At 33.3% G+C, this 22,489-nt stretch overlaps 1 protein-coding gene across 9 annotated transcripts in view; it reads right to left on the bottom strand.

Moving 5' to 3' along the window:
- The window catches only part of AKT3 (AKT serine/threonine kinase 3), a 443,431-nt gene that overhangs the window by 68,160 nt on the left and 352,782 nt on the right, over positions 1-22,489 (bottom strand). For all 9 annotated transcript variants that reach the window (XM_056814176.1, XM_007481547.3, XM_056814178.1 and 6 more), the window contains 2 exons: positions 18,639-18,761; positions 5,690-5,818 (listed from right to left, as the gene is read on the bottom strand). In XM_056814176.1, coding sequence (XP_056670154.1) covers positions 5,690-5,818; positions 18,639-18,761 — 252 coding nt within the window. The remainder of the gene's footprint in view (positions 1-5,689; positions 5,819-18,638; positions 18,762-22,489) is intronic.

Here is a 22,489-nt window from a genome sequence, read left to right as displayed (position 1 = left end):
ATAGCATTGTGATATAAATGAGCAAATATTTCTACCTAACTGGAAATAAAAGTTATTAAAACATTCTCATGTCATTAGTTCAGGTTTTGCCATAAAAGTAGGTATTATATAAAGAAGCACTCTATAAACAGGTGACCAAAAAAGCTGAGTAAAATTAGAGGTAAATGTACTTGCCAGAGGTGTTTAGAAAAGTAAGAAAAATGCATCAAAATGATGTCCTTCATTATTTGAATAAAATCATATTTTATATTTGGATGAAATACAACTGTAAACATTTTTCTAAATACCAGCTAAACCTTGCTAAAATATATTTCCTTACAATTGAATCATTTTAGTAATGTCTTTCTGTTAGTTCTAACTTGACTATCAAATAATTTTTATTTTGACACGATTACAGAAGTGCATTTCTCTAGGTTTCCAAAACCACCTTATTCAACCTTCCCCATCTGTCACCATCTGCTTCTTTTTAGCATGTACTTTTTGTGTGATCACATAAGCATGTGAAAAATAACTAACATTCAGATGATTATCTGCTGGTACATTTGAGAACTGGGCATAATAAAAGTGAACTGCCAAAACGTACTTAACACTTTTAATTTTGTTGGGTCTTGCATGTAAGCTACATTTGATTTTCAAACTGTTTTACAGTTGGAAAGTTGATCAGGTACTGCTAACTCAAGACCAAAGCTGAGACTCTAAATAATTAGCACCGCATAAAACAGTGTAGATTCAATGAGAGCCATACCAAATAGTAAAATTTCAACAGCAAGAGTTTATATGCTATTTCTACTTTACTCCATAACTTTTTGGGTGAGAAATACAATATTCACTGCATATATATATATACACATATATATATTTAAATATATACACACATACATATGTATATCTTTGTGGGGTCAATTTTATTTCAGGGCAAGTTTATTCCTTAAAAATATGAGAAATTCTAGCATGATAGCTATTTCAAATTCTATCACTAGAGCATTTGAAAATATAGGTATGTTACATTTGAATACCTGTCAAGGCTGTCTTTATAATTCCTTAAAAGCACAATTTTAAAAGGTCAACTTTGCAAACTGAAGACACTCTAGCCTTCATCAACTCATGTTACCAACGTAAAATAGGATATAGTTGTATTCTAACACTGTAGTTTTAATACATAGCACACATGAATTTATGTTGATCTTTGTAGCCAGCTGTAATTACTTTCAAATCTAAATCCAATTAAAACATAATTCAAACAATATGACAATAAAAAGTAAATACTTTCCTAAAGATTCTTTTTCAATTGAACATAACTAAACCTTCTTGGATATATGAAATCTGAACCACATGTTGAAAATGTTTCAAATATTTTACCTTCAAGACAAAATAGTTTCTCACAAAAGTTTTGAATAATCATGTCTCTGATTAATTATTTTACACTTATAGTATTTGACTATACCACAAAAATGTCAAAATCAAAACATAGTAACAAAGATGAGAGAGATAAGCATCACAAGAAGTAGTTTGCAACAAGTTATGTTTTATGAAACAACTTATCAAAATGAACATGAAAGAGAAAATACTTTCTTCTTTAGAAGTCAATAGAACTTGCATGAAAATATTTCTGGTCTGAGACAAGACTATTATTCTTATAGCTACCAAGCATTGAAAATAATATATTCAATATGTTCAGGATTCAAATGAACCTGAGATATCAATGAAAGAAAAGGGCAGATGTAGAAATAATCGTAATAGTTTTGAGTTAAACTTTTATTTCTTTTTCAAAATGTATAATATTTATATTTTAAGCTATCATAATTATATAAGTGATGTGTATGACAAATATTTCAAAGATCTGTGTAACATTAAAGATGAAATATATTCTCCCTCAACATCTCAAACACAAGGTAAGCACTCTTCATAAAATTCTGTGTATAAAAAACATCTCCAGACCTATACTAGCTGCCTTAGCAGCATGGTAGGACCTCTAAAAACTAGTACACTGCAAATAGAACCTTCAAGAACCAAGGGCAATTAGCATCAAATTAAAAGGTGTCAAAGTAGCACTTCAGTCACTCATGATTGTCCATAATAAAATTTTATTAAAAATTAGTTATTTCAAGAGTCAGCAACCTCAAACAGTAGTAGCCAAAGTAATAGTGTTCATGACTTTTCTGTACAGATAACCCATCAAAATGATAAGCTGTACAGCTTGGTTTCTAATTCCTAAGAATGTGATCATATTTTAATAACATCAAATTCTATTAAATTCTTTGCAAAATATATAAGTTTTTGAAAACAAGAAACAAAACATGTTCTTAATAAAAACAATTCATAATTCTTTTTTTTTTTTTAGAAAAAAAGCCTATTTTGAAAGAATCAAAGTTTTCTTAACTTGTACTTCTTGTATTTTGTTCTTGAGTACATTTACACAGGAAACAAAATATTGGTTTCTTGGGAGATCATCTGTTTCTGAAATGAATTTAATTATCTTCTTTAGAAATATTTCCCTCTAATTGTGACATAATAATTCTGTTATGCTAAATATGGCAAATGTACAGCACAGACAAATAAATTTTGTAGAAACAAACAACTTTCCCCCTTTATATTTATTAAAACAATATTTAAAAAACTGCATGATATTGTTTCTCATTTAAGACAATAAGGCGGGGCAGCTGGGTAGCTCAGTGGATTGAGAGCCAGGCCTAGAGATGAGAGGTCCTAGGTTAAAATCTGGCCTCAGATACTTCCCAGCTGTGTGACCCTAGCTGAGTAACTTAACCCCCATTGCCTAACCCTTACCATTCTTCTGCCTTGGATCCAATACACAAAATTGATTCCAAGATGGAAGGTAGGGGTTTAAAAAACAGCAACAACAGAATAAGGTTTTTTACCTGATGCATTAAATGAAATTGAAATTATAATTCTAGTATATTTGATATTACAGAGAGTAATGATTCTGATATCTCCACAAATTATGTTATTTGAAATTAACTACATTTAAAATATTAGCACTTGATTTTATGAAACTCAAAATTTTCTCAATGAAAATTATACATCTAAATAATTAGAATTTTCCAGTGGAAATATTTATGAATGCTAATGATATTAATAACTCATACCAAATTTGTAACCACTACTGATTCCTAATATCTAAGAACTACCATTTTCTATTTAAGGCAAAACATATGGCTACATTATCTCTAAATTATACTATCTTTTTTCTTCTTCTCAAAAATGGCATACTATAAACTGCATCTTGGTTTTCCAAAATCCTTATTACTATGTGGTACCCTTACGTAGATTTTGTTAATTTCTCTTTTTTGTTTAAACTTGTTTGATTTTATTTTTTGAAACCAGGTCTCCTTATCTTGTCCCCTTCCCATGTTAATCATCCTGGAAGCTTTGACATAATTTGTTTCTGACAGGATTGGTGGGATGGGTGGGGGGGAGAAGATATAAACATTTCTTTTAACATATATTATGTGCCAGGTAGATGTAGCTAGGCTCATCAGTTAATATAGTGTTAGGCTTATAAGTCAGGAAGACTGAAGTTCAAAACTTGCCAAAGCCATCTATTAGCTGTGTGGCTCTGGACTAGTCACTCAACTTGTTTGCCTTAATCCACTAGAAAAAGAAATGACAAACTGCTCCAGTATCTTGGCTAAGAAAACCTCCTGTATAGTATGGCCTACAGAGTCATGAAGAATAAGACATGAGTGAAAAACTAAATGACTTCAAGGCATGGTCCTAAACACTTTTACTAATGTGATCTTATTTGGTGCAGTAAGCTCCAATTTAGGCAGTCTGATCCCTCATTCCCTCCTCCCGAAGGCTTACAACATTGGTGCCAGATTTAGTGGGAAAACCCAATTGGCTTAGTCCACTACAGCTCAGAACTCCAAATTCAAGCAATCCACTACCCTCAACTTCCATAGTACCAGAGTCTGCTATAGTCATATCTGTCACACTCTCTTCTATGTAGATATTTTTATTGGCCAGGTATTCCTCCAACATCAAACAAGATGATACAACTAAGTTCAGAGTGAATCCCATTCATTCAATTATTTTCTTCCAGTGTGGAAAGACTTAACTCTTTTTGCTGTTTATGGATTTCACTTAAATGGCTTACTGTGTTCTATGGCTTGATGTAATCAGTACTATATCATCAATGGACAACATCTGGAGGACTTTATCACCTTTAACAAATCCTTTCTCCACAGCTTCTCCATGACAGTAGCAAATGCCTTTGGCCAGCATACCTTTCCTGCTTTATGTCTTGATTAATATTAATAATTAGATTGAAAAAATAGTCTATTGTTAAATGTTTTAAGGAATCTTATGTCATTTTGACATATGCAAAAAGATTCCGTGTGAACACACATTATTGTTCCCAAATTCTATTGGCACCAATATAATGGAATTTACTTATGTTTATTCTTTTGTTTTGAAGTGTAGCTCATCCTAAGGTTTATAAAACCACAAGCAATAGTCTTATTAAAGAAGTCATATAATTTGACATTGTCAAAATTTATCAGGCATAAGTATGATATTTTAGATAATGATATAAAATATGGAGAAAAGATGCAAGAAATAAATCATATGGAAAGCGAAAAAAAGAATATTTATTCTCATTATGAAATTGTTAGTGCATCCACTTACTATCAGTCTTGTACTGCTAAGGGAATTTATATATTAATATTTAAGAATTGCTTAAACTACAGTAATACTTTAAACAAGTGAAATATAATTTGGCTTTCTGTCAAAAATATGTAGCATATGAGCTCTTCGTGGTGGCAAAAAAATTGGAAAATGAGAGGGATGCCCTTCAATTGGGGAATGACAACAAATTGTGGTATATGTTGGTGACGGAGTACTATTGTGCTAAAAGTAATAATAAAGTGGAGGAATTCCATGGAGACTGGAACAACTTCCAGGAAGTGATGCAGAGTGAGAGGAGCAGAACCAGGAAACATTGTACACAGATACTGATACATTGTGGTACAATCAATTGTAATGGACTTCTCCATTAGTGGCAATGCAGTGATTCTGAACAACCCAGATATGAGAAAGAACACTATCCACATTCAGAGAAAAAACTGTGGGAGTAGAAGAAGAAGAACAGAAGAAAAACAACTGCTTGATTACAGAAGAAGAAGAACAGAAGAAAAACAACTGCTTGATTACATGGGTTGAGGGGGATATGGCTGGGGATATAGACACTAAAGGAACATCCTAGTGCAAACATCAACAGCATGGAAATATGTTCTGATCAAGGACACACGTAATACCCAGTGGAATTGTGCGTCGGCAACGGGAATGGTGGGGGGAGGGAAGGGAAGAATAGAATATGATTTTTGTAACCAAGGAATAATGTTTGAAATTGACCAAATAAAATTTTTAAAAAAACCTGGAAAGACTTATATGAAGTGATGCAAAGTTAAGTGAACAGAACCAGAAGGACACTGTATACAACAATAGAAATATAGTACAATGGTCAGCTGTGATGCTATAAAATATTATAAGTAAAACAAGATTCTAAGAGAAGTCCAAGGGACTCATTAAAAAAAAATTTAAATAAAAATAAAAAAAAACTTTACATAGTCAAAGAAAGAAAAAATATGTAGCATAATTTTTTTAAAATCTTAAATATTTTTCTTAATAATGTTAGCATAGATTTTCACTTAAAATTCCCTTAACCTACCTCAGGTGCAAGGTATTCAGGTGTACCACAAAATGTCTTCATTGTAGCTGCATCTGTAATCCCTTCTTTGCAAAGTCCAAAATCTGTAATTTTTATGTGGCCATCTTTATCCAACATCAAATTTTCCAACTAAGTATTAGAAAAGAAAGTAAAAAAAAAAATCCTCAGCTTTTCAACAACATAAAATACCACTTTGATCAATTTGTGTAAGTTATTTCTGGAAGGGGATAAAATGTATTCAAAGTTCACTAAAGTTTTCAGCACTCTTCATATTGAGGATGAAATTATAGATCCCACAAGATCCTACTTTGTACTGGGTGGAAAATTATGTTATATTAAATGTTTATGAATTACATTCACAGACCTTTAAAACAAGCAAAGACTCTATGATTTTTAAAGTCATCTTCACGTAAGTTGTAAAAATTTAAGACTATGAAACTTGGAAAGGCTGAGTCTCCTCCACCAAGCTCCACTTTTAAGAGAACATAAGAGAAGCCTATCATCCAATAAATCTTCCTATTTGATACTTAAGAACCTTCCTTGAATCATCTCAGTTAGATGAGCAACTTTTAAAAAATATCCACAGGAAATAGTTTCCTATAGGAATCCATTAGTGTTTGTCAAAATCCTTCAGAGTTTTTTCATTAAATTCAACCTAAGAATAATACTGCAAGAATTCAGAATTCTGATGTATTTATTTACTTTGAAACATAAAATAGAGATACTGTCCATGTTTAAACTCAGAAATAAATGTGTAAAGGCATATAAAGAAGACATCTGGCTTGGTTTTTAATTATACCTATATATACAGATCAGCTATTTATTTTATACACACAAACACATATAGAGGCAAATCTACAATAAGTGAAAATCAGTTTTATCAGGTTAGTAAAAAAATCACCTAGGTATTATAAACCTTAAAATTTCACAGACTTATGAATATTAAAAATTTTACTCCACATTGAGGAATCCTCCAATTCCCTACTTGAAATAATTCCCTACCAGATAGTGAGAACTCTACTTGAATGTGAAAACTCCTTGCTATGGGAGGATCTCTACCCCATCCCTACTTGGGACTGCTTTAGGGGAGAAAACTCCTTGCTATGGGAGGACCTCTATTCCACCCATACTTAAGAATGCTTTAGGGCAGAAAACTCCTTGCTAAACAATGAAAGTACTTGAAAACCATACTTATAAAGGAAAGGAGTTCTTTGAGCCACGCCTATTTTTAGAATTGATATAATGGGATGCTAAGTGCCTATAAAGGTGGGGCAACTTGTAAACTACTTAGACCTAAAAGGTGAAAACTTACTCAGAGGTTTTCTCTTAATGAAATTAGTCAACACAGCAGCATTTTTTTCCTGATTTACTAAAGAGATTAATCTACTCAGCTGTGAATTCAAATTGGGCTGTCTTTTGGAAAACATCTACAGTGATTGGTAGATGGAAGAACTTAGGGGAGGTGACATAGGAGATTTTGCCCTTAAAAATGAGAGCTCAGAGAAGAACTGAGGTCACTCTGAAACATTCAGATTGAGGAAGGACTGATTCTGAAACATTCAGATGGAGGAGGGAGCTGGTGAAAGCAGCTGAGATGATGCTGGCCTGGTGTCACTAGAATCCTTGCTTAGGTGGACCTTGTGGTGAGTGTTAAAAGACTGACTGACTGATCTCTCTCTCTTAAGACTCAGGTCTAGGCCATTTTGGCTTAAGGCCCTTCATACTTATTTCCTTTTTCTCTCTCTCTTTTCTTTAATTCCACATTTGTATTAATTAAAATCTCTATAAAACCCAGTTGATTTGGGTATTTGAATAATTGGGAATATTTCCCTGGCGACCACCTTATATTTGATTTAAAAACCAAGACACTGTAGTGAAACATATTTTCTGCGATCAAATTTACTCACCCTCTCTTATATCTATCACAATTTATATCTTCTACCATTTTAACTCACTACAGTTTAAGACCTCAACCATTTTAAATCTAACAGTATAGAACTAACAGATTTAACTACTAGGAGAAATGCAATAGTCAGTGAATTCAAGTTATAACACTATCTGCTCACAAAATTTGATATTTTAAACCTATAATTTACCTACCATGTACTAAGCATGGTGCTAAGCCAAGAGTGTGGAAAGGTGACAGTCAAATTTAAGGGAAGTTCATTTTGACCACTGAGTGGAAGATGGAGAATGGTTAGAGATTTGTAGTAGGGAAACTAACCAGCAGATTATTCTCTTCAATCGTGAGGTAACGAGGCCCTGAACTATGATGATAGCAGTCTCAGCCACAGCTGGCTCGGGGAAATGAATCAAAGGCAAACAGGAGAAAGACACCTAGTCCTACCTATACTGGAATAGGAATATCTTCTGTAATGTCCTTGATAACATCTTTAGTGATGGAAGATGAGCACAACCTTTTGAGGCAGCTCATTCTACTCTTTGACAGGTTTAATTAATAGGTAATTTGGCTCTTATTCTGAGCCAAATCTATTCCTCTGTAACTCTCCTATTAGATAGATAGATAGATAGATAAATCGATAGATAGATATGACACCCCATAAATTTTCTCTTCTCCAGGCTAAATGTCTTCAGTTCATTCAACCAATGCTTGCATGTGATGTCTCTTTTTTTGGTCACAATTCTGGCCATAATCCTTTGGCCCTTTGTCAGTTTATCAATTGTTCCTAAAATGTGATATCTGATAATGAAAATAGCATCTGATCAAACAAGGCAGAGCAGAGTAAAACTATAACATGTTTCATGTGGGACATCATTCCTTTTGATGAAATCTAAGACTAAACTTTCGCTGAACTTGCAATCTCAAAAACTCTGAGTCTTTATAGAAGCTATTATTTAGTCATATCTCCATCTTCTATACTTCTGTAGTTGATCTTTGAAGCAAGTGTAAGACTGCTTTTATCCCTATTAAATTAATTTCCTTAGCTGAAGATCATCATTCTAATCTTTTAAGACTTAGGTTTTTTATTTTGTTTTTGCTTTTTTAAAAGAAGTATACTGTTAAATATACTTGGGCAAATTTACTAGAAACCACACATAATAAATAAATGCATAATTGAGTAACATTTCCATGGTATTTATGTGCTAAGCACTTTAAAATTATTGTCACTTAATCTTCACAACAGCCGAGGTTATAGCTATAAGGAAACTGAGGCAAAGAGAGTTTAAGAGACTCAAGTAGCTAGTAAGTAGAAAAATGATTTGAACTCATCTTCCTGAGTCCAGGCCCTATGCTCTATCTATTCTACCAGCTCTCACTCAAATAACTCCTCTCATATTGTGCTTAGCCTAGAATTGGAACAACTAAAATGTGACAGTAATCTATTATGTAAAGTAAGATAAAGTTGTTAAAAGAGTTAATTTATATATCCACTCTCAATTTACCAAGTTGTGTGAATCTGTACTGCAGTCTGTCTTAAAAGAAGGGCATGGAGATGTTACATTGATGCTTAATGGTCTATATCAGTCATAGAGTCAGACATGATTTTGTTATAAATAAGGACTATATGTTTAACTTGCAGCATTATTTAGGAGGTTATTATTTATTCTTTATGCTTTCTTTGATGGGAAATTTTTTCTCTTCTAGGGCTTTTATAAGCAATAACTGATGTTAACAGTGGCTTTAGGGTAGAATATAACTATTGGATTTTATGATTCGGTTTAAATACAAAGTAATGAGGCAATTATTCTTAAATATTCTCTAGCTTGCTCCTCTCCCCTCCATTCTTTTTGGTGATTGTCATATCATGTTGCAACAAAGAGGCTACATTTTTCTATCTTTCTGCTTTTGCTGCTATTTGAACTGAAAATAACGAGACTGGAAAAAAATAGAAAAACTTTCATTGGTATACATGAGCACTCTATTAAGAGTTAACGGGGGGTGTCGGGTAGCGGCTAGGTTGCTCAGTGGATTGAGAGCCCAGCCTAGAGATGGGAGGGCTATGGTTCAAATCTAGTCTCCAATACTTCCTAGCTTTGTGACCCTGGGCAAGTTGCTTAACTCCCACTGCCTAGTCCTTACTACTCTTCTGCCTGGAAACTAATATGTGGTATTGATTCTATGATGGAAGGTAAGGATTTATAAGGGGAAAAAAAGTTCACTGATACATCTCATCCACAAGATTTTTAGATAAAATCCTATTATTCAAAAAGTTTTTGGTGTCTTTTGAAATTTTGATTTAATCATGCAAATGCTAGCAACTGGGGCTAAAGCTATAGAGCACTGGAAGAACATTATTAAAGCAATTTTAAGAAATGGTTTCCTACACTTGGCCCTGTCTTCATTTTAGTGGCAAAATATTTGGTAAGAAGGTATAAGTTTATCCAAATAAATTTAGGAAGAGAATTGTGATATCACTAACTCTATCAAGGAAGATAAAAGTTGCAAGACCATTATAATTTGAAAAGAGGGGAGAGGAAAGAAACTATGCTCTCAGCCTCAGCTTTGGAGATCCAGTGTCCCAAGCTAGTTTCTGAAGTTCCCAGAAATTAAGGATCCCTAGAGTTTATAATGTATTATCATTGACATCCCTATTTATGTTCCTAGAAGTTAAACATTTTTTTGCCAATTAACAATAGTCTACATTATATATGTCACAACCCTTAACATAAATACAATATAGTCAAGTAATGATGAAGGTAAAGAAATTTAGAGATCGGGTGGTATATTTAGTGGTTTAGTACATAGAAGATGGCAAATAAGTAAGTGATTTTGGACAAGCAATAGTTATGGCCCAAAAGACTGAAAAGTCAATGTATAAACATATTTCAGTAATGTTTTAAAGTTACTATTTTAAAAATTTCTTATAAAAATAAATCCTATGATTCTTTAGAAAGAACTACCTGATTTATATAAGCACCATTTTTCAGTTATTCTTGGTGGAATCAGTGCTCATTGGTAGAATATCACTTAAGCAAATGACCTTTTTATTTATTAATTTTTTAAATGATAATGAACATTTATGCAATTGATAAAAACTTGCTTCATAACTATATGCAAATAACCCCAGGGAACAAATTAGCACAATATCTTTTTACACTGCATGTTAACATTTACATCAAGATTCTTTATCCACTTTCATTCATTTTTTTTTATATTATTCATGTGGACTCTGTTCTGCTGATTCTACTTTTTATACTTAGAATATTTCAAAAGGCATTTCCAGATTTTTATACATTTCTCAATTTTTTTATCTTAACTACCTTACTGTATTTGATTTCATTAATATACCATGATGTATTTAATTACTCCCATATTGTTAAACATTTAGGTTGCATTGAGTTAATTCTTTTTTTTCTAACAACAAATTGTGCCACCATGATACTTTCAGGGTGTATATTTCCAACAACGAATCTCTGAGTCAAAATGGTTAGTTATTTGTTGAATTTCTACCAATTGCCAGACTGCTCTGCAGAAAGATTCTACAAGAATGTGAATGAGTTACCTGTTTGCCCAAACCTTGATGGCAATTAGTTTTACTGATTTTAATTATTTTTACTAATTTGAAGGGTATGCGATTGTGTCAAAAGGGTCTATATCTTTTATTAGTAGTAAGGTTGAACATAATTTCAAATGATTATTAACCATTTGTGTTTCTTCCTTTGAAAAGGCCTTTTCATATTCCTTCCCTGTAGAGACACTCTTTGATTATTCCATTCTTACATCCTTTTAATGTACTTTTTAAATGTCCGAGTCTATCCTCTGGCTGGAATTCAGAGAAGTATAAGGTATAGCTCTAAATCCATTTCTTGCCAAACTGCTAACCAATTTCCCCAAGGACATTAAAAGAATAATTTCTTATTTTCTATATGTTTTTCAAGCACTAATGTTTCGTATACATTTAGTTGTATGTTTTGTGTACTCCAATGAAAATTTTAATATATTTTAATATATTTTGGAGGAGTGAGGTTTAGACTTGTTATTTTATTTTGCTGTGGGAAAATTAAAGAGTATAAACTTTGTTCACTGATACAAACCAGCAGCCCCTCAGTGATCTCAATGGATTTAATTATCACCTCTATGCAAATGATAACTATGTTAACACATTACAAAATCACAGGATTTAGAAGTTAAAAGGGAATTCAGTGGTTATCTAGTCTAGCCCATACACAGTAAGAAATCAAATCTCTTCCTATAAATTACCCTGTTAAGGAGGAGAAATGCACCATTTCTAAAAGCAACTCATTCTATCTCTGAAGCTCTAATTATTAGGAAATTTTCTCTGATATCAAAGACTTAATTTGCCTATTTACAACTTCTACACATCACTTGTTTCTGACACCCAAGGCCAAAAAAAAAAACCAAATCTAAACCCTATTTCATATAACAACATTTCAAATACTTGGACATAGGTACCACTTTTCACTAAACCTTCTCTTCGGGAAAAAAATTGCTAGTTTCTTCAACAATTCTCACGTGCCATGGACTTAAAGCTACTAAGTGATGTTATGTATAGCACATAGTATGCACTTAACAAAAATCTTCCGTCATTGATTTCTTTTCTATCTTCCATCTTACTTTTCTTCCTAATTTCCTTCCACCATTTTGGCTGTCCACTGGATATTAACATTTTTAAAACTATGATATTCAAAACTAAACACAATACTCAAGAAAAGCCTTACCAGAGCAAGGTAATGTCACCTCCTACCTAACTACTCTCTTACTTTCAATTTTATTCATCTCTCCAATGATTTTCAGGATTTCCAAATTTGTGTTTAATTGGGGATTTTTAATTTGGTCTTGTCCTATTTTTTAGTTGCATGCCCAATTCACTGATCTGCTCTTTATATATATATATATATATATATATATATATATATATATATATAGTTATATATATAGTTATATATACACACACACACACACATACACACATATATATGATGTAATCACTTAGAGATATAAATTTCCCCCAAATACAGTTCCAGATGGATCTCATAAAATTTGATATGTTGTCTTTTCTTTGTGATTTTAATGAAACTGTTGATTGTTTCTATGATTTTCTTTGACCCATTCGTTCTTTAAGAGATTATTTAGTTTCCAATTAATTTTTAGTCTTTATTTCTGCTGCCCTTTGTTGAAAGTAATTTTTATTATATTGTTGCTTTCATTAAATTGTGCACATTTGAGAAATATTTATGTCTAATTATGAGGTCAATTTTTGTGAAGGTGCCATGTCCTTCTTACAAAAAAGAGGTGTTCTACTTTATTCCAAACCAGTTTTCTCCAGAGATATGTCATATCAAACTTCTCTAAAGTTCTATTTTGCCTCCTTAACTGCTTTCTCAATTATTTTTTTAATTGGATTTATCATCTTCTGAGAGAGGAAAGCTGAGGTCCCCTGCTAGTAATGTTTTACAATCTATTTCTTTCTATAACTCATGTAACTTTTCCTTTAGGTAATTGAATGCTTTGCCATTTGGTGTATATATGTTTTGTATTAATATTATTTCATTATCTATGGCACCTTTCATCATGATGTAATTTCCTTATCTCTTTTAATTAGATCTATTTTTACCTTAGGTTTATCTGACATCATGATAACTACCCCGGCTTTTTTTTTTTAAACATTATCTGAGGCATAGTATATTCTGCTCTAGTACCTTATTTTACTCTCTGTGTGTGTCTTCCTGCCTTAAATGTGTGAGATTCTGGTTTTTAGTTCACTATATTGCCATTTTCCATTTTATGGACAGGTTCATCCCATTTATAATCACAATTATGATTATTAATTGTGTTTCTCTCCATCTTACCATCCATTTATTCTTCTCACTTTAGACACTCCTCACTCCTTTTAGCCTTTCTCTGTTCACAGATGTTTTGTTTTCAACAGTTGCCTCTGCCAATTTGCCATCCTTTTTGTCCATCCCTTCTTCCATTATTTCCTCTATACTCCTACTTCACTATAGGGTAAAGTAGGTTTTTATAGCTGTCTGAGTGTGGAAGTTATTCACACTTTGAGCTACTTCTGATGAGAGGTTCAAACATAACCCACCCTACCCTCATCTTCTCTGCTTTTTTTGCCATTTATGCACCACTTAAATGAGGGATAGTTTAGTACTTTCAATCTCTCCTTTTCTCTTCTCTCCAGGAACTCTGCTTTTCTATGCCTTGGACTTTTGTTTTTTTAGAGGGATAATAGCCCAACCTATTCAGCTTCCTGCCTTCCTTCTAAGTATATTCCTTTTCATTACTCCAAATAATGAACAAGTTCTTAAGTAAATTTGGCAATTTGGCATCTTGCATACTTTAAGTACCTTAAATATCTCAAGTATCACCTTCCCAGGTATATATATTAATTATAATTAACTAATATAGTAATATATATTAAATTGACCTTATTGAAAATGCAAGTTTTCACTTTAACTTTTTATCATTCTCTTGAGTTTCAAATTTGCTCATCAGTTGGTTTTTTTTTTATTTGTTTGTTTTTAGGTTTTTTTTTTCCAGCTCTGATATTTTGACCAGGAAAGTCTGGAAGTACTTTGTTCCATTAAATTTCAATTTTTTTTCTCCCTGGAGGATTCTGCTCAGTTTTGCTGGATAGGTAATTCTTGGTTGTATCCCTAGATCTTTTGCCTTTCAGAACATCATATTACAGGCCTTGTACTTCCTATGTAATCCTGACTGTTATTCAATGACATCTGGTTTCCTTTTGGATGCTTGTACATTCTCATTGGACTGGTAATTCTGGAATTTGACTATAATAGTCATAGGGTATTTTATTTGGGGACTCTTTCAGGAGGTGATTGGTGGATTCTCTACATTTCTATTTTTCCCTCTTATTACAAGATATCAGAGTAGTTTACCTAATGACTTCTTGTAATATGGTATTCAAGCTTTCTTTGATCATGGCTTTCAGGTATTACAATGATTATTAGATTATTTCTCCTGAATCTATTTTCTAGGTTAGAGATTTTTCCACTGAGATATTTTAGATTTTCTTCTATTTTTTCATCCTTTTGATTTTTGTCTTGTTTCCTGATGAGTTGTGGATTCATTAACTTCTATTTGTCCAATTCCAATTTTTATTGAGATATCTTCTTCTTGAATTTGTTGTGTTTGTTTTTCCATTTCACCAATCATATTTTTTAAAAGAGTTTTTCTTAATTGTTTTTTTTTTGGTCTCCATTTCCATTTGGTCCATTTTATTCTTAGGAAATTGATTTCTTCAATGCATTTTTGTGTCTCCATTTCCTTTTATCCTATTATACTTGTTAGAGAGTTGATTTCTTCAGGAAATTTCTTTCCCAGTAGTTGAGTTTTTTCCTATCAATTCTCTTATTATTTGGTTTTTTAACTTCAAGTTTTTCTACGGGTTCTTCTAGGGTCTAATATCCTTTCATACTTTCCTTTTTGGTATTGTTGTCCTCTTCTGAGTTCATATTTTGTTTTTCCCTGTGACTAAAGTAACTTTCTATGATCAGGTTTTATTGTTTTGCCTTTTGCTCATTTTTCTATGTTTTCCTGCTACCTTATCTATCTGTTGAGGTTCTTCTCTGTTACTAGGATAAAGGAAGCACTGTTCCAAGCTGGCAGAGCACTCTTATCTGGTACTTCAGTTAGACGTGGCTGCCTTTGTTTCCCATGTTATGCCTATTGAGAGGTGGCCCTGCTTACTTGCTCTGGAAAGGCTTGTGGCTATTTTACATAGGTAGATTCAGCACACCAGTTCCCTTGTCCTTTCATTGGCTGAGCTGGTTTCCACTTTGCTGCTTCCCTTCCCATGCCAAGTGACTTTGGCTAGACAGGGCCCCTGCTCTAACCTTTGCTGCCATGAGGCAGTTCATGGGTTCCTCCACTTTGCCACCCATGTAGAATGTCTTAGGTTGGGGCAGTCCCCCACACTGCTATTTTGTTGCCTTAAGTACTCTTCTGCCACAGGTGAGTTTGAAAGTTTCTTGCCCTTTCTGACTTTGCTGCCCATGTTGAGTGGCTTAGGCTGGGACAGTTCCTGCACACTCTCCTCTGTGCCTTCTATACCTGTGTTGTGCTAGTCTGAATTCTGCTGGTTCCCACAGATACTATGCTGCCTGAACTACTCTTCCTTCTTACCACTGTGAGGTGTGTTCCTCCTGCTTTCTTTTGCTTTGAGGTAATTTTGTGTATTGTGAGAAGGAAATCACTTTTAAAAGACTGATATATATTAATTTAAGGTCGCCAAGGAATTCAGCTATGTAATTCCTAAATGAAAACTCAAGTCAGCCATCAACCTTTTATAAAGTTTAATTACAAACAGGAGGAAGAAAGGAATTAGAGTTAGAGAGAGAGAAAGGGGAGAGAAGGGAATAGGGCTTAAATACCCCTTCTGTTTAGGCTGGGCCAAAAGGCCCAAGCCCTTAGATAGCTGAGGCAAAGAAAAGAGATCAGTCCCTATTACTCACGTGACCAAAATGGAGAAACAGTCTCCGGGGCCTCCACCTTCAGCTTCCTTCAGAGCAAGCTTCTCAGAGCACCTCTCCAACCACTCCGCCAAACTCTCCAACCACCCCCCTGAGTCTTCAGACTCCTCTATCTTTAAGGAAACCATCCAAGTTCCCTCCCCTCAGTTCTCACATCTACCAATCACTGTCCATCAATTTCCCTGTGCCAATGGTGGCTCTAGCTTAACCCAGGACCGCCCAGAGGTCTCTGGCTTTGCACATGTCTGTTGAAGGTCATATTCTCAAATAATTAAATCTTTGATCCTTTGCTACAGCCCTTCCTAAATCCTGTTAACCTGAGTAGGGTAGAGATTGGAATAATTAAATTTTGATCTATGCTGCAGCCCTTCCTAAATCCTGTTAGGACTGAGTAGGGTGGAGATTGATTCCAAGTATCTCCATTGTATCAATTCTAAAATCAATCATGACTCAAAGAAATTCCTGTTCTATGCTTAAGCATAGGTCAAAGTCCTTTCCATTGTTCAGCAAAGGGTTTCTGTCCTAAAGTAATCTTAAGAAGGGAGGAGGAAGAACCTCCCATGCCAATGGGGTTCACATTCCAATAGACTATCAGTAAGAAATTTTCCAAGTATGAAATTTCCCAATGGTGAAATTTCCAACATTTATAAGTCTAAGGAATTTTAAGGTTTACAGTATATGGAAGAATCAGTATAACACAGTGGCCTTTACTCTGCCATTGTAGCACCCAGCATGCAACTTCATATAATTCTATTAATGCATCTCAAGACTGCATTGGGTTTGGTTTTTTTTGACTACCATATAATAGTGGTATTTTATATTGAGCTTGCAGTTCACTGAAATCCCAGATCTTTTTAGACAAATTGCTACCTAAATCCACCACCTTATCTTGTACTTCTGAGGCTTATTTTTTGTACCCAAGTATAACTGACTTTTATCTCTACTGAATTTCATCTTATTAGATTTAGCCCCAAAGCTTTAGCTTATTAAGGATCTTTTTGCATCTTGATTCAGTAATCCAATGTGTTAGCTACTTCTCTTAGCTTAATGTTGTGCAAATTTAATCATCATATGATCTCTGCCCTTATCTAAGTTATTAATAAAAATTTTAAACAGCACAATGTCAAGCATAGATATTCCATTGCACTCTTCCTGTCATACTAATTTTAAACCATTAATGAATACACAATGAGTCTGGTAATTAGGCTAATGCTAAATCCATCTAACTGTATTATTGTCTGGTCCACCTCCCTCCTTTTCCTCACTAAGACAATCATGAATTATTTTATCAAAATCTTTGAAAAAATCAATTAAATATTTCACAAGAGTATTCTACATTAACTCTTTCACCTTTTTATACAGTGGTACATTGTAGCTAGTCATTCCTTTTTAATAGTAATGCAATTCTTTCCTAAAAACAATATTCTATAGCTATTGCTTTGGAACATCACTGTATATGTTTCTCCCTACTTTTACAGCTAACTATGGTTGTTTGTACTAATAATCTACATTTTTACTTGTTAGCTATCTCCTCCAAGTGTTGCCACCCAGAAACTGTGTGATATGAATACAGACCAAAATAAACAAAATGCTGGGATAGGTTAGTTGAGAGAGACTGGCACTGAGTAAAGAATGAAATAATGGGAGCTTATAACTGCTTTATATACAGTTATGGAGACATTCTATATCATATAATATAGGCATTCCTGAAAAGTTATTTGCAACTAATACTTTTATGAAGCAAATAAATCACAATGTAATAAAAGTAATGTGGTGCTTTTTAATTGAAAGGAATTCTCTGACATGCCATATTTAACAGAAACTATCACAAACTCATTTAACAATTCTTATATGTCTTGATTTTTACACATTGTTTTATTAACAATATAATATGATATATGCTTTTAAATAAGTAAGTCTAGTTCAAGAGTGTTGGGAGAAGATCATTAACATGCTAACGTCCTTTGACAAAGGCCTTCAAATGTTTGTGGAGAAACAATAGCAACATAGCATATAATATTATAAAAACAAGCTTATTTTCAGATCTCAAAACTTTAATAAAAATTTAATGCTCAAAGTCTTAACCTTCTTACATCATCAAGAATTATAAGCCAAAATGAAATTATGATAATATCCAAGTTAAACATCTTGATTTACTATAAATGTTTCATGTTATTATTATATAAAATCCTGAAACAGAAGTAACTATCTTTAAAGATTTTACTGAACTATGAGTTAGCTTAATTTTTAGGCAAATGACTAATATTTTAATTAAATTTATAGAAAAAATTAAACTATTTTCTGTAGATCATATAGTTTAAGAAACATTTATTTGCACAACAAATACTCAGAAATACAGAAGTTACCTTCAGACTAATAAAGACTATACTATAAAGCATATTCTATAAGGCACAGTATTTTCTCAAAACTAAATCTGCTTTTTTTCATAACTGTGTAACTTTGTAATTACTTTGTGCTTTTCCCCATAGTCTCTGAAAAAACAAAATTTGATTACTTTTTTTTTTACCTTGAGATCACGATACACAATCTTTCCAGAATGTAGATAGTCCAAAGCAGAGACAATTTCTGCACCATAGAAGCGTGTGCGGTCCTCAGAGAACACCCGCTCTCTCGACAAATGGAAAAACAGCTGCAGGGTAAACAGCAGGGACAGGATTGTAATAATTACTGATTTAGTGGGGGAAATTAACACAAACATAAAACACCTCTCATCACCATATTGTGATGATAGATAGTGTACTCTCAGTGGACACTCAGCACTCTTAGACAGCAGCTGGCTTATCTTTTCCAGGTTTCCAAGGGGAGACTGCGAGCTGTTAAATCAGCGTTTTAATCAATATACCAATCTTGTTTAAGGCATTCTGTTTGCTACCCATTTAACCTTCAGTTACCAAAGAAAAAAACTATGCATCATCATCTTGTATCTATTCCTATTTTGTCCCTCACCATCTCCTTTTAGGATGAAATATTGAGGCATATAATTAAGATAACTGAACATGAGTATGGCTGTATGATTTTAAGCTAATTACTCAATTTACTTTTACAATAAAGAGGAAAAAAATAGGACTGGCATTTATCTGGACACTGCTTAACAAATGAACTGTAACAATAAAAAAGTTCATAATGGTATCAGTAGATAGCCCCTCAATCACCTGATCAATGTGTTATATTTAGAAATGACAAATCTCTGTAAGTCTTGACTTTTTAACTTCATTTAAGTGATATATAAAATGGCTAAGCAGAGCAAATTCTTTGGCATTCCTGATGATATTCAATGTCTGTTCTCCCCATTTTCAAAATATGTTACTTAACAAGTCATCCATTCCTTAACAAATAATTGGTTAATGTTTTAAGTCATTATAGAGCCATAACTAGAAAGCATTTTGAAATAATGTCATTTACAATGCATATTAACTAAAAACATTAAAGTTTTCTCAGTCAAATATGATTTAAATTTTTTTCTACAACATGGTGTCTGTGTCATATTCTTGAATCATGTTTTACAGATAAGCAACTTGTTCACTGATAGGTATCAGAATTCATTCACTTCCTTATGTCTATCTATATACCTGACATTAAATAACTACACTAAAAATGTAAAAAAAAATGCAGCCAATCACCCAGGTGTTCTCAGTTATTTAGAGATTTGATGTCAAAAACAAAATGTCATGATAATCTGATTCAACTTGATGTAATTCGATTAAGCAAGGATTTATTGATTGCTGTTTTATGCCTGTGTCACTGAAGGTGATATAAAGCCAAATAAGACAGACTTTGTCTTCAGAGAGGTTGCTTTTTTGTTTGTTTGTTTGAAAAGCTTACCTTCTATCTTAGAACAGATGCTAAGTATCAGTTTCAAGCAGAAAAGCAGTAAGGACTAGGTGATAGGGGGTTAAGTGACTTGCCCACAGTCACATAGCAAGGAAGTGTCTGAGGTCAAATTTGAACTCAGATCTTCCTGACTCCAAGCCTGACTCTCTATCCACTGAGCACCTAGCTGTCCTTGCCTTCAGGGAGCTTTGAAAAATTTTCTTCTCTTTTCATTAGATCATTTGATTTTATATAAACACATCTATTTAAAATAGTTTCTATTCCCACATTCTGTACTGGCAGAATTTATAAGTTGGCAAAGTTAGCATCATATTATGATTTTAGGGGACACAAGGCCAGAATCACTTCTCAAAATAACTACCTCATTTCACTCCTTTATGTTTTAAACGAGGATTCCTTCATTTATTTATTTATTTTGGTGAGAGGGGGGCTTTGGGCAAGGCTCTTAAGAGTCAGCTACTGTGATGAAAATAATCTGGAAAGGAAATGACTGGAATAATATGACTTAATCTGCTTTAAAACATAATCCAAATTGTTTACCTTTGTATTTATGGCCCCAGACAATTTTGCCTGAATCTGTCTTCCATCCATTTGTTCAATAATTCATCAAACCTTTATTAAATGTGGACTTTGTAAAAAGTAATATGATAGAAGCAGAGGAAAAAGAAATGACCCCTGCCCTCACCCTTATTTCTCTATAAAAACTCCCAATTCCAATTAGACTAGTCTACTTCATATCTATAAAATGTTTTATATATTCCCTACTCCATTTTTTTTGTTTATTGCCCATATCAAATGCCCATCAATCCTACTCTCTTTTGGCCCCTTCCATTCTTTGTTCCAGCATCACCTCCTTCCACAAAACTTTCATTAAATACCCATACCACATTCTCTTTCCCTGAATTCAAATTCTTTTCTTGTACCACTCATTCAACATTTCCTAGACACTGCTTGGGTTAGTTGGAGTTTTATTTTTGTACATATTTTTATCCATTATTTACCCAGAAGTTCTTTGAGGAAAGAAAACCACATCTTATACTTTTAATATAATCCAAAGCATTGGGTCTCTTATCACAGGCACTAAGTCAATTCTCCCATTTGCTTTCTCTATCTCTGGTGATCAAGATTTTATTTAGCACAAATAAAAATGTGCCTTTTACTTTTTTTTTCCTCAGTCAAGCATGTGGATTGGTAATCTTGATGGCTAACTGAGTTGAGTGAATATTTCAACAATAACTTTAGGATTTTTAAAGGAAATACTGTGAGCAATCTCAGGACAGTACAATTAAGATGGAAAAGGAAATGCCAAACTACTCCAGTATCTCTGACAAGAAAACTCCAAATGGAGTCACTAAGTGTCAGACACAACTGAAATGATTGAACAACAAGAAGAGCATAGCTAGACCTCTTCTCTGACATGATGCACCAAATTTCCTGAATCCACTAGTTAAAGTGTTTTATCTTCTTACTGCGTCTATAACCAATGCTAGGCATCAAGATGTGACCCCCAAATAGTCTTTGGGTGCTTGTGGTAAAGGCCTCTTGGTTGATGCCAGTTTCACTTGACCTACAGACATCAATCTGATTATTCTCAGATGAACTTTTTAGTTCTTAACTGACAGGTTCAAGAGGTGTCTGAGGGCAGGCATATTGCCAACAAACAGCTGCCCTCTCTATGGACAGTGACAAGGAAAAACAAGAGAAGAAAAGACCTTCCATATACTCTTTTTGTCTTTGTACAGGTTACTTCATCTCAGATTCAGCACTCTCACCTATAAAATGGAGACGTTATTATGTGTCCTATATATATCTCATAGTGTTATTAGGATCAATTCAACAAAAATTCTATAATTGACTACAGCATATGAAACATTATGCACGGATCTGCAATTAAAATAATCATTGTAAAGTTCCTTATACAATACCAAAATTATTATCATGAATCTGTATCCAATAAATATTTCGAAACTTAAGTGTTATATAAGTGCATTCTAAAAATGTTATAGTAAGCATGCATTTGTATCTGGAAAATAGATGTGGTCCTTTTTTCAAACTCAATAGAACATATTACTGATCCTGTGTACAATAGTTGACACAGAAATAATTAATTGGAATTTTATAAGATAATCAGGAAACCTGGAAAAAAGTTTAAAGTAATTACACTGGGAAAAAAAGAACAAAAAACAATTAGTAATGTACATATGTAGAGAAATTTTCTGATTAATGAAAACACTCTGAGTATTCTTTTTGTCACTTATATCTGTGAAAGTTAGGAAAAGGATAAATAAAACAACTTGAATGAGAGTCATAACCTTCCTTTAACTTTAAAGGCAACTGGGTGGCTCAGTGTATTGAGAGTCAGGCCCAGAGGCAGGAGGCCCTGGGTTCAAATGTGGCCTCAGACACTTCCCAGGTGTGTAACCCTGAGCAAGTCACTTAACCCCTAGTGCCTAGTCCTCACCACTCTTCTGCCTTGGAATCAATACATAGTATTGTTCAAGAGAACATATTACTGATCCTGTGTAC

Source organism: Monodelphis domestica, chromosome 2 (genome assembly GCF_027887165.1).
Source record: "Monodelphis domestica isolate mMonDom1 chromosome 2, mMonDom1.pri, whole genome shotgun sequence".
Classification (NCBI taxonomy): Eukaryota; Metazoa; Chordata; class Mammalia; order Didelphimorphia; family Didelphidae; genus Monodelphis; species Monodelphis domestica.
The sequence above is the reverse complement of the archived record's forward strand: the minus strand, read 5'-3'. Positions and strand labels throughout refer to the sequence as shown.